The following is a 14,218-nucleotide window of genomic DNA, read 5'->3' as shown; positions in this document are numbered from 1 at the left end:
AAAAGCTGGAATCCAGCTGGAACTGTAACGCTATTAGTAATTTGGGTTTCAACTGCCTGAAAACACCACTTAGCCCAAATTCTCAGCGCCTGTCCCAAAGGAACACACCGTAGTCCTTCCACAGAGCACAGCACAAGGACAACAGTCTTTCAGTAGAATAGGTCACAGCTATTCAGGGACTGACGCACCAAAATCAAAAAGCTGACTTGTCCCAAGAAAGGCAATCCCTGCAGCACTGTGCTGTGGAAAGTGTTATGGCACATAATGTTACTTACAAAACAGGAACCAAATGAGATTCCAAATTGTAAAACTTGGGAGTCGGACAGTGACAGATCACTTCTGTGCTTCTCCCTGCCAAGCCAGGCTCCTCCATGTCTCCAACACAGACAGCTGATGAAGCCCTGGGCCACCATCCTGCCTTATTTTAGTCAACACTTGGATGACAAGAGTCAGAGGAACTGGAAATGCCAAGATAATGCCAGTTTTCTTGCCACTGTCTTTCCCAGTGACCATTACAGAAAACTGATAACCACGTGCTGGATGGCTGAATGCCTCATCTGTGGCTTGCTGTAAGGGTAAATAAGCAGGTTTTCTTCCAATAAATAAAGAAATAAAAATGCTTACCTTATTCAAGGGAACTACCTACTCAAAACAGTACTCAAAGTCCCATCGAAAAAGGGTCCTACACGCTCAGTGTCACTGGATGAAAATACTTCTGATTTCAACACAACACAATGGCAGTACTGACCTCTAACTAAGATTTATTCGCAGTAGCTCAATTAAATGCAGCCAAAAAGGGCAGAAGAAAAACAGAGAAAATTTACTCTGAGTTTTCTAACCTGTACTTGCTTTGCATAAGGAGCAACAAATTCAGAAACAGGCAAATGCATACAGAATTCTTTTATTTAACTTAAATCATGTAGTACTGAAACTACTAGAAAAAAGCAGAGTAAGAGAAACTAAAGGAGCCTTAGCTTCAGCCATTCAAAATAGACAAAGTTTCTTCTTTTCATAATGTAAAGAATCCCGAGTATACCGCAATAACAGGAATAAATTCTTACAACAGAATATACAAAAACATTTTGAAATTTTTTTTAATCTACTGATTCATTTTAATATAAACACAGGAATTTCTTTAGGAATAATTTATACACAGCAAGTCTTTTTATGTAATAAATTGGCCATGTTATTGTTTAATTTTCTCTTAAAAAAATTTAAACAAGAAAAATTGGAAAATGTTGTATTTGCAACTGCATCCATTCCTTAGCACTTTCTAGTTTTGTTTTTGTCCCAGAGGTAGACAAACTCTGGCCAATCCTTTCATCTCAAACCTCACTGGTTCAGAAAACAGAAGAGCTGATTTTTAAACAGTATCTAAATCATCAGAACCCTTCAGCAATGTGGTCAGTCAAATTGGGGGGAGTGAGGGTGAAGGGATCTTCAATACGCTTAAATAAAAATAAATAGGGACCCCGCCTTGCGCATTTCAAATGGTGCTCAACGTCTTTATAGAGGCTGCACGCAAACTTTTGAAGTGACAAGAAATCTGCAAATAGGTCTTCAACAGTCATGATGAAAACCGTCCTCCCTCTTTCCCTTATTGCAGTCGCATCCTTCAAAACCACACGGCCACCGTGAAGCAGGTACTGAACAGCCCGAGCGAGACTGGGTAGCAGCAAAACCCATTCTGTTTCCCTGACCAGTGAGGTTCTTGTGATCCGTGAAGGTAACTGCCCTAGACAGTAACGTGAAATGACCAGTTAAGATGATCCCACCCCAACCAGAGGGCTCTGGAAGACCAGGATACTGAAGATACAGAACATTTCCCCAACTTCTTTATTCACTCGCTGTATACTGGGACACAAAGCTTGGGCGGGAAGGGGGAGAGGGACACGCCATGAATTGGACACGTCAGCGATCCTTTTTGGCATATTGTAAAGCTAGCTAGTAAACTGGTACCATCAAAAAAACTGATCACATACAGACACACCCATACACAGACACAGAAAAGTGCCCTTAAATTATATTTTAGGCATTTATAAACTACAAACATTTTATAAAATTATTCTATGTACTTACAAAATGCAATGAAACATTTAATTAGTTCTTGTAAACCAGATCTTCGTCAACTGACTACCCGTAATCTACTGGACTTAAAGCCCTATTGAAAATGCTAATGGATTACTAATCAACGAAACGCATACCAAAAAAAAGATGAGCACACACGCATATGCACACACACAAACTAGTGATAGTCTTCAGGTACTTGCAAAACAGACCAACTGTAAGTTGAGACCGATTCATAGAGCCCACTGCTAATGACCATTAAACTCCTGGTAATGAATTTACCACCCCAGCTGGAAAGTCCAGAGGTTTATTTACAAGTACCAACGATCAGAGTTGTGATACCTGAGCTCTGATGCTGTCCCACATACCAAGCTCAGGAAGCTACCTCAATCTTCTGCCAAGCCCTGTGTCTTTGTAAACACCCATTTCTGCATCCTTTGTTTCCATGTGTCTCCACACCGGCCTGTCTCAATTCTGATTTTCCTGGCTGTGCTCCGGTTTGGAGGCCGATCAGCGTCTCTGAGCAGCCAGTTTCTGAACCGAGGCACCCTTCGAAGCCCTCCTGCCTATCTGTAGTTCTGTATCTTCAGCACCCCTGGCCGCTAGTGTTGTTTCTACATATCATTCTTAAATTCTTGTCTGCACAACTACTCATGGGTTAAGTTGCAATATCTGGCTTTTATCACTGGTTAGTAAGGAGTGGATCCCTTGCACCTTCCTCCACTGTTGTTCAGCCCAGTGATTAAGTACACTGTTGACAAACAAAGTAAGAATAACAGGAAACAAGTGTTACTTGTACTAATGGAATGAAAAGGGTTTAAATAGATATATATCTATATTATAGATATACATATGCAGATATATATATGTATATATAGATATATATATATGGAGTTATACCAACAATAGGAGTGTTGTTCACTTGGACTCGGATTGTACCGAACACCCCTCGGCAGTTCCCAGAGGACCTGACAGCAGTTCCATCTGGTGACCAGTCGTCCTGGGCAAACTGGGCTTTCTTTCCTTTGTTTTTAAAGACCAAGAGGAGCATCAGTGCGAACATGCCTAGAATCATACATCACTTAGAACCAGCTTTAAAGAGCAGCGGCATCACGCTGAGAAAGACCTGGTGCCCACCGGCTGGCCTCACACCTTCCGTCACGCTCGGCTTCTGCGCCTAGTTTATGACTCCCCCAAAAGAGCATCTCATTTGGTACCGCACAGCTGACACTTTGTGTTTACGTAGGAGCCACGTTCCTTTGCAACCAAACCACCTTCTGTGCCGCCGAGCAGCTTTTACCCGCGAGTCAGGTGGGAACAATGGCCGAGCACTAACATCAAAGCTGCCTGCTCCCCGCAGTGACGCCAATTTGTTATCCTACTGCATTAAAACATCTTGGTACCATTTGTCAAAATGCTAGTTTTCAGGGCTGGGTGGGCTTTTGTTTTTAATTTATAAACAAACTGGATTACTTTAACTTTATTCAAACATAGCTGAAGTTCTAAATAAATTTTCCATACCAGACAAGCCAGTGGTCTCAGGGAAGAACAACATTACAAACCGTATTATGACTCTATCAAGCCAACATTAATTCTCAGTTGTTCACATGCACAAACAAGTTGATTTACTGTCCAAGGGAAGTCTGCATGAAAAACCCATGTGAATAAAGCTATTCAAAATGCACAAAACACAACAAAAAAAAGCTATGGAAACAAACAGAACAAAAAAGGAATTAAGCTTGAACTGCAAACACAGAATGCAATGGTATCATGAAGGTGGTTTGGTCCAGGAGAGCTGACTGTCATCACGCACGCGTACGTGATGCCACGCGGCTGTCTTCTACTGAAGTGCTTTTTGAAATGTTTATCATGATGGGTGCTACGTCATTAGTGTTTCTTCCTAATGCATTTTAAAACCACCTACATACAATTATAAAAACCAGTAACTTGGACAGTTTTAACAAAACCCTCCTAGCCAGCTGAAAGATCTGAGGATCTCCAGTTGTGGTAATCAATATGTGCAAGAGAGGGGAACAGCCACTGCACCAAAAGGTCACCGGAACCTAATAAAAAATGGAAAAGCAAAACAACCTAGTAAAAACTTTAAATTTTGCTGGTTTCTCAGGGCCAGAGAGAAACACTCGCTCCAAAGACAAACTCTGTAGCACTTAACCACAGCGCTGTGTATTCAAGAGGCCATGTACAACTCGAAGTAGCCAAGCACCACATTATTCAGATACCACAACCAACACCTGCACGAACAGCTGCCAGAGCTGGAAAAATAGAAACACTATACATCAAGTTGATGGCAAGCTCGTGTTAGTCCTGTGTGCTTGTAAACCAGTTACACGCTGTCAGAGGGCAGTTAAAATTTGATGGCTGGTCCATCAGAATCCACAGTTATGAAGCATATAAACAGGGGAAGAAAAGGGAACTGAATTTTTACTGGCACGTTAAAAGAAATCAATTCAATGTTAGTTTTGAAAAAAAAAAAAATAAAAATCAGTGCTCTCATCAAACAGAAGCAGCAAAGATCCAAAGCTGTAAACTCGATGTAGTAGTATCATCAGGCAGCCTGTGACAGGTTTTTTCACTGTTTTTCTGGTCAAGAAAGCAGAGCTATTGCTGTACGAGCCAATTTATTTTTAGGTGCTGATTCAGCCAAATGCCTTTTTGGTGCTTGTGGCATCTGAGGAAAAACTGGTAGGAATGACTTAGCTCATTCTACAGGACACACAGAAAGACCATTCCCTTTAGTAATTCTTCTGGACCTTCAAACATTGTAAACAATCGATTTCTGTAACAGATTTCATCCAATACTCATAATTTGAAGTCCTCATATCAGGTCAGCTACGTCTCTGCTTGTCTAAACACGCAGTGTTTTGTTGCTGACCTGAGGACTGCTGCAACAGCACACTGAAAAGCCCTGGTGTTTCCTTAAAGAATGGTCACCCTACATCAGACAGCTCTTGGATTTCTCCTCACAATAAAGAATCTGAACCAAAAATTTAGAGAAACTCCTTAGAATTGAGGCAAATATTCTGAAGTGACCCTTTGTAACAGGCAGTGACTGTTCCCCTCCAGAACCTAGAGCATGTGGTATATGGAGTGAGAGGTTACCAGTATCAACGGCATTTATTGGCTGCTGAGAAATGTGAGATGTATTTTTTTTTATATACACACATATAAAAAAATAAGAGTGAGGTAGATAAATGTTTAAAAAAAAAATCAAAAACTGTCCCCCCGTCATACTCAAAACCCCTTATCTCAGTATTTAAATTTATTATGGGGCATCTCTACAGTGATTTAAACTGATATCACAAAAATAAATAAAAAATCCTACATAGAATACCTTCTTAATTAACTTTTTTGTCTTTTTAATTTTTAAAAGGGAAAAATAACTATGGGACAGAGGCAAGAGAAGATAATGGGACCTAAACTACACAAGCAAAAAGCACTACAAACTTTTTAAAAATCTCCAGTCAAAACTAGCAATCAGTATATTTTAATTCTTTGTTCTTACTCAAAAGATTTCAATGTTTCCATCCCAGAACCACCTCTTCACTGCCATCATTTGGTTGGATCAGTGCTAAACAAAGGCTTAAGATGCTGTAACTAAGGTACGATGAGCAACTGGTATGACTCCTTGGTTGTAGACTTTCTGATGGCCCCCTCCTTCCCCTTTCACCAAGGCTTCTGCAACTGAACAAACAAGCTTACTCGTTTTCTTTTGTTCTGAGGTTTGGTCTATGATTTAAGCAACAAGCTCTTACTTGTACAGGTTTCCATAGCTGCCAACACTTAACTGTTTGCTAGCCAAGCCACTGGCCCCAGCTACAGGCTTTCCACCCAGCCCCGTGGAAATGGCATGGTGGGTTTGGTTTGGTTTTGTTGTTGGGTTTTTATTCTTGCCAAGGGTGCGAAGTGCAGCCCAGGGTGCCCTCCACAAGGACTTCCTCTCATTAGGAAGGTGAAGAGCTGGGATTTGCTGGAGCCAGGTGTTCAATGGCCACCCTAAGAACGCCTGGCATCGCCAGCTGCAACTGGTATAGCTCCTGTTCACAGGGCAGAAGGGTTACAATAGCCTTTTTTAAAAATCAGTGACCCAAAAGCCTGGTGTCTGCTGTTGCACCCAAAAAATGAAAAAAAAAAAAGAGTGTGTGTGTCTGTGTGGGGAGTGTGTGTGGGGATGGGTGGGTGGATGTGTGCCACAACCAAAACAAGCAGGGAGGGGAGGAGGGGTAGGACCCTTGTACAACAATGAATATACACACTGAACAAGAATGTACTAAATATTTAACCTTTTTTTTCTGACCTGAGTTTGTATCATGCCTTGCACTGTAAGAGACTCGCATGCTGTCTGGGCAGAGGTTAGTGGGAAGGAAGGAAAACTGGGGTTTAAAAACACCACACCACAGCACTGCTAGAGTGTTTCCGTGCGGGGTGTCCCTTCTTTCTCCATGTCCCCCTCAAAAGCCCTGTAGCCCACACAGCCAAGATGTTGTAAAACAACTAATGGAAAAAAAAAAAAAAAAAAAAGAGGAAATGTATTTATAAAAAGGCATTAAACAGTTCATGGCAAATCATATGAAAGGTATCAGTTACTGGGAAGGAGGAAGTAAAAGTTACACACTATAGTACAAAGCATAAGAAAATTTGTTGAAGTGGGAGGGAAGGGAAGGGAAGGAGGGCAGACCTGAAGGTTTTCATAGATTAAATCCACAAAGATAAAGAACAAAAAAAATAGCAGCTTTTTTCTGTACAGACATATAGATGAGTATCTGAACCGTAAAAAAGTTATAAAAGTGACACAAAAGACAATGTGTATGCAAATGATCCATGGTCTAACATAGAACTGCAAGACCCTTCGAGAAGTCTTAATAATAAAGAGAAAAGGTCAACAAAGCATCATATACTTGAATCCGGTTACTGCTTTTTTTTGTCTTCTCCAATTTATGTTTCTAGGTGTTTTTTTCCTTGCAAGCCTGTGAAGGAAGGCAGGCTGCAACGATGGAGATCTCTGCCGGTTATTTTCATGTTTCTCATTTTTGGCGTGCGGTTGACTTTTTTGTACGAAATGCACGTGTTTATTTAGCTCACCACTGCCAGTTTTGTCCAGAATTCACTGGGATGGGGATAGGGGTGGAGGGAGGGCTGTTTCTTTACCCCCATCCCTTTTATCTTCTCCATCACAAGAAAAAAAAAAGTAAATCACATTTTGTCCAGTTTTGAAAAAAGATCTAGACAATTTGATTTTTTAATTTTTTTTTAAAATACCAGTGTATGATTGAATAGAATGTATTGGTCAGGATCTCTCTTAAACAGAGCAGTTGATTACTGTGCTCCTTCCATGCCTACAAAAAAACAGAAACAAAAAACAAAGAGTTCATTTTTTTGGCAAAATTTGGCAGCGTTGAAAATGGTAACAACCTTGGACGAATGATGGCCCTTTTTTATTCTTTTACGTGTTCCTAAAAAGATTAAAGAGCAACATTAAAAATCCAGTCTTTTTTAGTTGTTTTTTTTTTGTGTGTGTTTTTTTGTTTGTGTTTTTTTTGTTTGTTTGTTTTTTTATAAAGACCTACAGTGTTAGGCAGGTGCTTGCAAGGGTACCGGGGAGCCACCTGGCCTGCGATATCTTTGATCTGATAAAAGTGCTGTACGGTTGAACTTGCACGCAGATATGTTTCCCATTATGAAGCAAAGAGAGAGACAGAAAGAAAGAGAAAGGAGAGAGGAGAGAGGAGAGAGAGAGACATCAGATCTCAAGTTTTCTGTTGCTATTAAGTGTTAACATTAGAGTTTTAAAAGGCCAACTGTGTGCCCCATGAATGGAGTCCTTTACTGAAACAAACATCTGCTTGCATATTGAAAAAAGAAAAATACGATAACTTGTTTACTGAAAAAAGGGTTCTCCCAAGTGCAGCTATGGCAGTTCTGAAGATCCACTGAGGTACAGTAGGCTTTTGAATATATTGTAATTTTCTTTCTTTCTTCCCCCAATGCATGTGTTTTTCTGTGTTTTATTTCTGTGAGATTCTGGTTCTAAGGATCAGCAGGCCGAAGACTGGGGCAACGGTAAGGCCCTCTCATTCTTGCGTCCCCCGTTCATGTGTGCGTACGGCTGTCTCTCCTCGAAGCTGGCCCGAAGGACCACCACGCCCGGGCCGTTCTCGGCTTTGTGTCCTGAGTGCTTGTCAGTGGGTTGGAGGGTGGAGGAGGGATCTAAAGGAATGCTCTCCATGTTTTCAGTCTCCAGGTCAAGCTCCTCTGTATCCGGAGGCTTGTTCTCTTCACTGTAGAAGAAGGAGACCTCTTTGAATGCTGGATCCAGCTCGTCTTTAATGCTACCGATTATTTCCAGGAAGGAGGGCCTCATTTTCGGATTGTACTGCCAGCACATGCGCATCAGCTCAAACCTGGACAGGAAACACACAACAGAACCATTTACTGAGGTGTTCTACGAGCCCCGGCTGGAGCCCAACTGTGACTGAATCAGACCGCGCGTTTTAGAAAATCATTCAATTCTGATGGAAGACAAAGTGACAGAACTTTTACAGACAGAGATCCCCTGGTCACATTTTGACCTTCTTCCTAGTCACTTATTTACTTCTACAGCTCCTATCTCAGTCTTCTCCACTCCTTTCCACGCACTCGCCCATAAAACACTCTCGTGGATACCTGACATCCAGAAGCATTTCGTATTTTTATTCTGACTCGGTGTCTCTCTCTTTTTCCTCCAATGTCCTGTGCTTACTCAATCGCACAGCTACATGACAGTGCCTCTCAAGAGTATCTTCTTCAAACAACCAATCCCTACCCTATTGATATTGCCTTGGAAAAAAATAAAATAGGAAATACACACAAAGGAAAGCACTGCTTTTTCCCCCTGAAAGAAAATTACATTAAAATTAATTGTAATCCCCAAAAGACATTTGCCAATCTCAAAGACATTCTCTAATCTTTTATTTTAAAATTATGTTGTTTTCATTTATGGCCAGGGATGCATTAATATTTTATGAAGTGAGAGATCATCTGTTTAAGCACATCCATGATTAGATCTGTACAATGTCCCACGCTGGCAAAACAAAACCACAAAAATGAAACCATAATACATACAGAATGAAAACAGCATTTTCATGACACAGCAAAATTGGATATTCCTGAGAGATCGCCCTGAGCTTTAAGCACAACACAAGAAAGGATTTCACTGTCTGTGAAGGTGGAAGAGGGATGAATTGTTAACACGGCACAAGTAATAGGACAAATTTAAATAAGGAAAGGAAGATTAGCATTAATTTTTCGAGCCAATCCTCTGCATACACAGCACTCGGAGAAACATCTTACCTTCCAGCCCTGACCTGCAGTCCCAGTAAGATTCCCTCTCCTTGCCTGGCCAGCAGCCTGGTCTGGTGGCCAGTCTGGGTTTGTTTGCCCACCTTGGCCAGCCTTCCTGTGCGAGGTTAGCCAGGTCACCTAAACTTTTAGTTCTGATTCTATAAAACACCCATACCATTTTCCTAACTTCCACAGAAGCACACAATTCTATTTTATACTTTAATTAGCTCTCACTGCCTTATGCCCCAGCAGCAGTTTACTAGATCTCTGCAGGAGTGTATGGAATGACTTTTTTTTTAAATTAAAAAAGGAGACAAAACCAAACAAAAATTCACTCCTTTCTGAATAGCACCTAAGTCCATCACAGAGTAATGTCTTAATGTCTCCGGAGTCCCTGCTCTAGAACAAACCTTTCAACAGGACTGTCACTGAGCTGGAAAACCCTGAACTCTGAAGCCTGTTGCTGTGCTTCGCTGCCCACAGCGGGGTCCGGAGAGTCTGGGAACCCTGGGCTGAAACAAAACCAAAGCAAAGGAATCCCCTCCCGCAGAAACTCGCTCCTTGGGAAATACTCTTGCATTTCCTCATAGGGTGCACTATGTTCTCAGCTGACGTGAACCAGCAAAGAGACGGAGAGCTGCTGTGCTTGGGGTGCAAATACTGCTGAGAGTGCTTCAACCAAAACAAAAGCAACCTTAACTGAAGTGCATCTGAAGTCACAAATGCTCCTGTAAGAGCTCAGCTGGCACAAGGCTGCATGAACAAAAGTCAGCCACCTGAGCATGCCCTTGTGACACCCAAAAAGAAGCTGACAAAACCAGTCTGTGCTGGGAGAACTCCCGGGGTACTCAATGCTGCATTGTAACAGGCACGTAGACATATAAACACTGTTAAACTATTGCTCGTCTTGGAGTCTTTAAAAAGCCTTTCATAGCGAAAGTGAAGCCAAACTATAAAGCTGCACTATACCCTCACCCACAAACGAGGAGGAAAGCTTGAGACATAAATATATAAAATCCATTTCTGTTACTTCATTGCTGTTTCCTTTCCAGCTGACTGCTGCGTCCCTGAATAGAAGCATTAGCTGGAGCCAAGAACACTGGATATTCGCTGGCGCTTTGCCCTGAGGCCTAAGGGCAATGCTAAGGAGATACCACAAGCAGTGGAGTAATGCATGTGACATCAGCACAAACAAGGACATGTGATGTTTCTTTTAAGCCATTCCAGATTTAAAAACCCTACACAGTTCCCATAAAAGGATCTTTTTTTTCCTTTGTAATTCTGTGGGTTCAAAGACCTTGTTTACATTATCTTAAACAAAACAAACTTTTCCATTAGACAATGGAAGAATTTACAGGCTGTTAATACAACCTGAGCAGTTTTATAAAGTATGTTCCTGACTGGTGGCAAATGAACTCAAGAAGTCAGAGGCATCATCATGAGATAGAGGAATAGCCAACATCTCTCACATGAATCTTTTGCTCGAAGAGCTGAGCAGAAATGGAGTTACTTTTTGCACTGAGACAGTAAAAAGAGAAAATGGAAAGTTACTATAGAAGCTGCATTCCATTTCAGTGTGCGTTTGTGCTTTGCATCAGACTTGATTTGGTGGGGAAAAGTGAGCAGACCTCTCCTGTTCTGCTGTTGCTACACGCTGACATTACCCCTGCACAGCAGACCCTGGTTTCTAACCGAGTGCTCGACAGGAACAAAGGGAAAATCAGCAATGCGTAAGTACTCTCGTCATCTACAATACATATGGGGGAAGCAATTTTGCTTCAAAAACAGAGTGGAATTCCAGCCTCCACAACTTTTAAAAGCCCCATGGGAACACACTGTCTGAGAGCTTCAGCTGTAACAAACCTCCTTGCCACGCAGCCATCACCTGATGAACACTGCCATAACAATGGTAGTACATAAAAACATAACTTATTACACAGGAAGAGGAGAAAAACAGCAAAGCTTCTCCTGGCACCGTCTTATTGAACCATCTGTCTTATTGCATAGTTCTGTCTGTAAAACCATGCAAACTATGCCAAGAGGGTGTAGCATAAACAGAACTGAGTCTTGTTTCACCCTGTGTAAGAGTAAAAAGCCTCTAGAAATACCGTCCCCTTTGTGCTTAGCCCTTTCACAGGGATCTACCACCTCTCTGAACCACAAGATAACCATGCCATAAAATCCCCCTTTGCACAAGCATCTGATAGAACCAAGCTGCAGAGCAGAACCTCTCCAGTTCTTCAAGTGTCCTTGGCTCTCGGATCCATCTAAAAGCTACTGACTGGCTGCTACCAGGGGTTAGGAAAGCACAGCCACTAACAAGCATTACTAGCATTGCAGTCTTAGGAGAGATGGCACGTCCAAGGCTGCTTGCACCATGTAGCATTCACGCAGGGGGGGCAACAAGAGGCCCTTACAAAAACTACTGCACTGTGGCTGGAGCGTGCACGGCAGTGTCAACACTCACATAATCTGCAAGGTTAAAAATAGTAGATTCAGTGACAGTTGCAGCAAGATTCTTCTCTCTATTCTCATCTATGCTTCCCCACAGCAGTCTACCTCCTCCACCTGTTCTGGGAGGTTTTTATATGTCAGTATACTCCCCTCTCTCTGCAGAGAGGTAAATTTGTGTTATGCCCATAATTGTAGTTGTTTCCAAGTCAGACTGATTTAAAGAAAAAAGTGTCTCTGCATTTGTAGCCTACTACATGAGATATACAGAAGTGCAGTTCCTGGCTCCCCTTCTCGCTTGCTTTCACACAGTACCAAGCACAAGAAATACACTGACTTCCCTGCAGCAGGTGGACTTTGCTTTCTGGACATCTTGAGTTAATAATGTGAGTTAATATTAAAGTATCACAGACCAGTCAGTCTCCACCAGTAAGAATTTGTGCTGACTAAAAAAATATCTTTCACTGGCACAGATGTGCCAAGAAACCTGTCTTTAAACCGAATCTTTTAGCACTCTCCACAAAAAAGAGGACCCCCTATTTTACAAAGGGTTTCATAAAGCGCTTGAGAAAGCAGTTGCCTGAAACGTGCTGGGGATGCACAGCAAGATCCGTATGCAATTTCAGGGCTCTCTGCAATTCTGCTGCAAGCACCTTTCTGTCCCTTCAGTCATTTTCTTGTTAGGTCCCACACTGAGAAGCGGGTTATCAGACAGCTGGAGTGGGAGAGGAACTCTGCCTACAGACCAGGTCTCTGTGCCTGCCAGCAGCAGCACACACAAGGTCCAAGACTGGCAGCAGTTGTCAGGTTACTGAGTGCTGCACAGCATCTTCGCAGCACCTTCACAGCGTCTTGGGCAAACAGGATGGAAGAGAGGGAAAGAAGCGAAAACATGCAAAGAAAAAAGCACCACAGTAACACAAAATAGGTACTTTGAATGCCAAATGCATGTGCATGGAACAAAGGTGAAGATTATTCCTGGAGCTCCCTACTGTTATTCCCACAAGAGCCTATTTGAATTTCAGCAGACTTGGGTGTCTGTCCTAACACAAAGACAAAACAAGCTGAAAGAGAGCTAGAGTAAGTCACAATAAGCTTCTAAGGTCAATACATTATTTTATTTTTTTTTTCCCCTTTTTGGACAGAGTCAGGATGTTTTATACACAACTGTATCACAAAAAAACCAAAAGACACCACTAAACTGGATGTGCCTTAGTTCTGAGTTCAGAAGTAAGATTTTTTTATTCTGCACCTCTGCAATGTCAGGCTAAAGTCTTGGTGGCCGTAACTAATGCGTGAACAGCTTCTTCATTAAAATCAGCACAAAAAAGGCCTTTGCTGTTACACACTGGTGCAAAGATTTGCTCTGCCAGACATTAACCAAATTCTCCCAGCTTGCAATCCTGGAAGTAGATTCATCCTATAGCAACACCCAGCAAGCAGAGGAGTATCTATGAGTAGGAGGAAGGAGAAAGGGCTGGGTGGGCTGCAGTGAAGAGAGCTTCTTGCTGTGACTCCCCCCTCCCGTCCCCCTGTTCATACACACATGCCCCAGGTTAACGGGGAATTTCTAATGCTGAATCTTTTGCCGAGTTCGTTCTCGCTGTAGAGGTGTTTTTCTCCTATGGACTCGGGGAGCTGACCCCCTCACATGTTCTGTTCTTCCCCCATTTCTGCCTTCTCCCCCTCTCCCTTACACAGCTCTGACCATGTTAAACAATCTCCAGTCAATCTGACTGCGAGAAATGCTCCACAGCATCGTGGAAGGGAAAGAATGTGAAACTGAGGAATCACATGGCAGCTACACCTCCCCCTGCATATACCACCAACCCCCCTCAAACAACAAAACAACACTGCCTGTCATCTGAAACCAAAGCCAGCACTCCAGCCAAAAAAGCTCTTTTCCTAAGAATCCCAAGCAGCTGAGGCCCTTAAGTGATTGTATCCCTTCTGTGGGCCTCCAACAAATTTCAATAACTGCAAGACACAGTATTTCCTTCCCAAAAGCCAGTTTGGGAAGTATATCAAAGTAATAAAATCTGAACAACTGAAAGTGCTGTACACAAAAGCCAGCAGAAGTATTTCAACAATGTAAAGCTAAAAACTGAAGCCTGCTGCACTGCACACCCTTCTCTGCTGCAAGGCTTTGTATTGATTCTAGGGGTAGGCAAAGGTTTTTCTGTGTACTTTCTGTGCTTACAGGAAAGGAAACTGTTAGCTGGGGAGATTTGTTTATCTCAACGTGATGAGCGCTGTTGACTGAAACTGCAGATCCAAAGCTGCCTCAAACAAAGGAACGATACATTCATTTCTCTGTATGCTGAAAAGTCAAAAAACACGGAGTTTACACACAATACATCCT

At 42.2% G+C, this 14,218-nt stretch overlaps 1 protein-coding gene across 2 annotated transcripts in view; it reads right to left on the bottom strand.

The window, feature by feature from the left end:
- Positions 1 to 885: 885 nt before the first annotated feature.
- Positions 886 to 14,218, bottom strand: part of IGF1R (insulin like growth factor 1 receptor) — a 194,480-nt gene continuing 181,147 nt past the window's right edge. For both annotated transcript variants that reach the window (XM_074836931.1, XM_074836929.1), the window contains exon 21: positions 886 to 8,486. In XM_074836931.1, coding sequence (XP_074693032.1) covers positions 8,120 to 8,486 — 367 coding nt within the window. In that variant the 3' untranslated portion in view covers positions 886 to 8,119. The remainder of the gene's footprint in view (positions 8,487 to 14,218) is intronic.

Source organism: Strix aluco, chromosome 12 (assembly GCF_031877795.1).
Source record: "Strix aluco isolate bStrAlu1 chromosome 12, bStrAlu1.hap1, whole genome shotgun sequence".
Lineage (NCBI taxonomy): Eukaryota > Metazoa > Chordata > Aves > Strigiformes > Strigidae > Strix > Strix aluco.
Note: the sequence above shows the minus strand (reverse complement) of the source record. Positions and strands in the feature narration are given on the sequence as shown.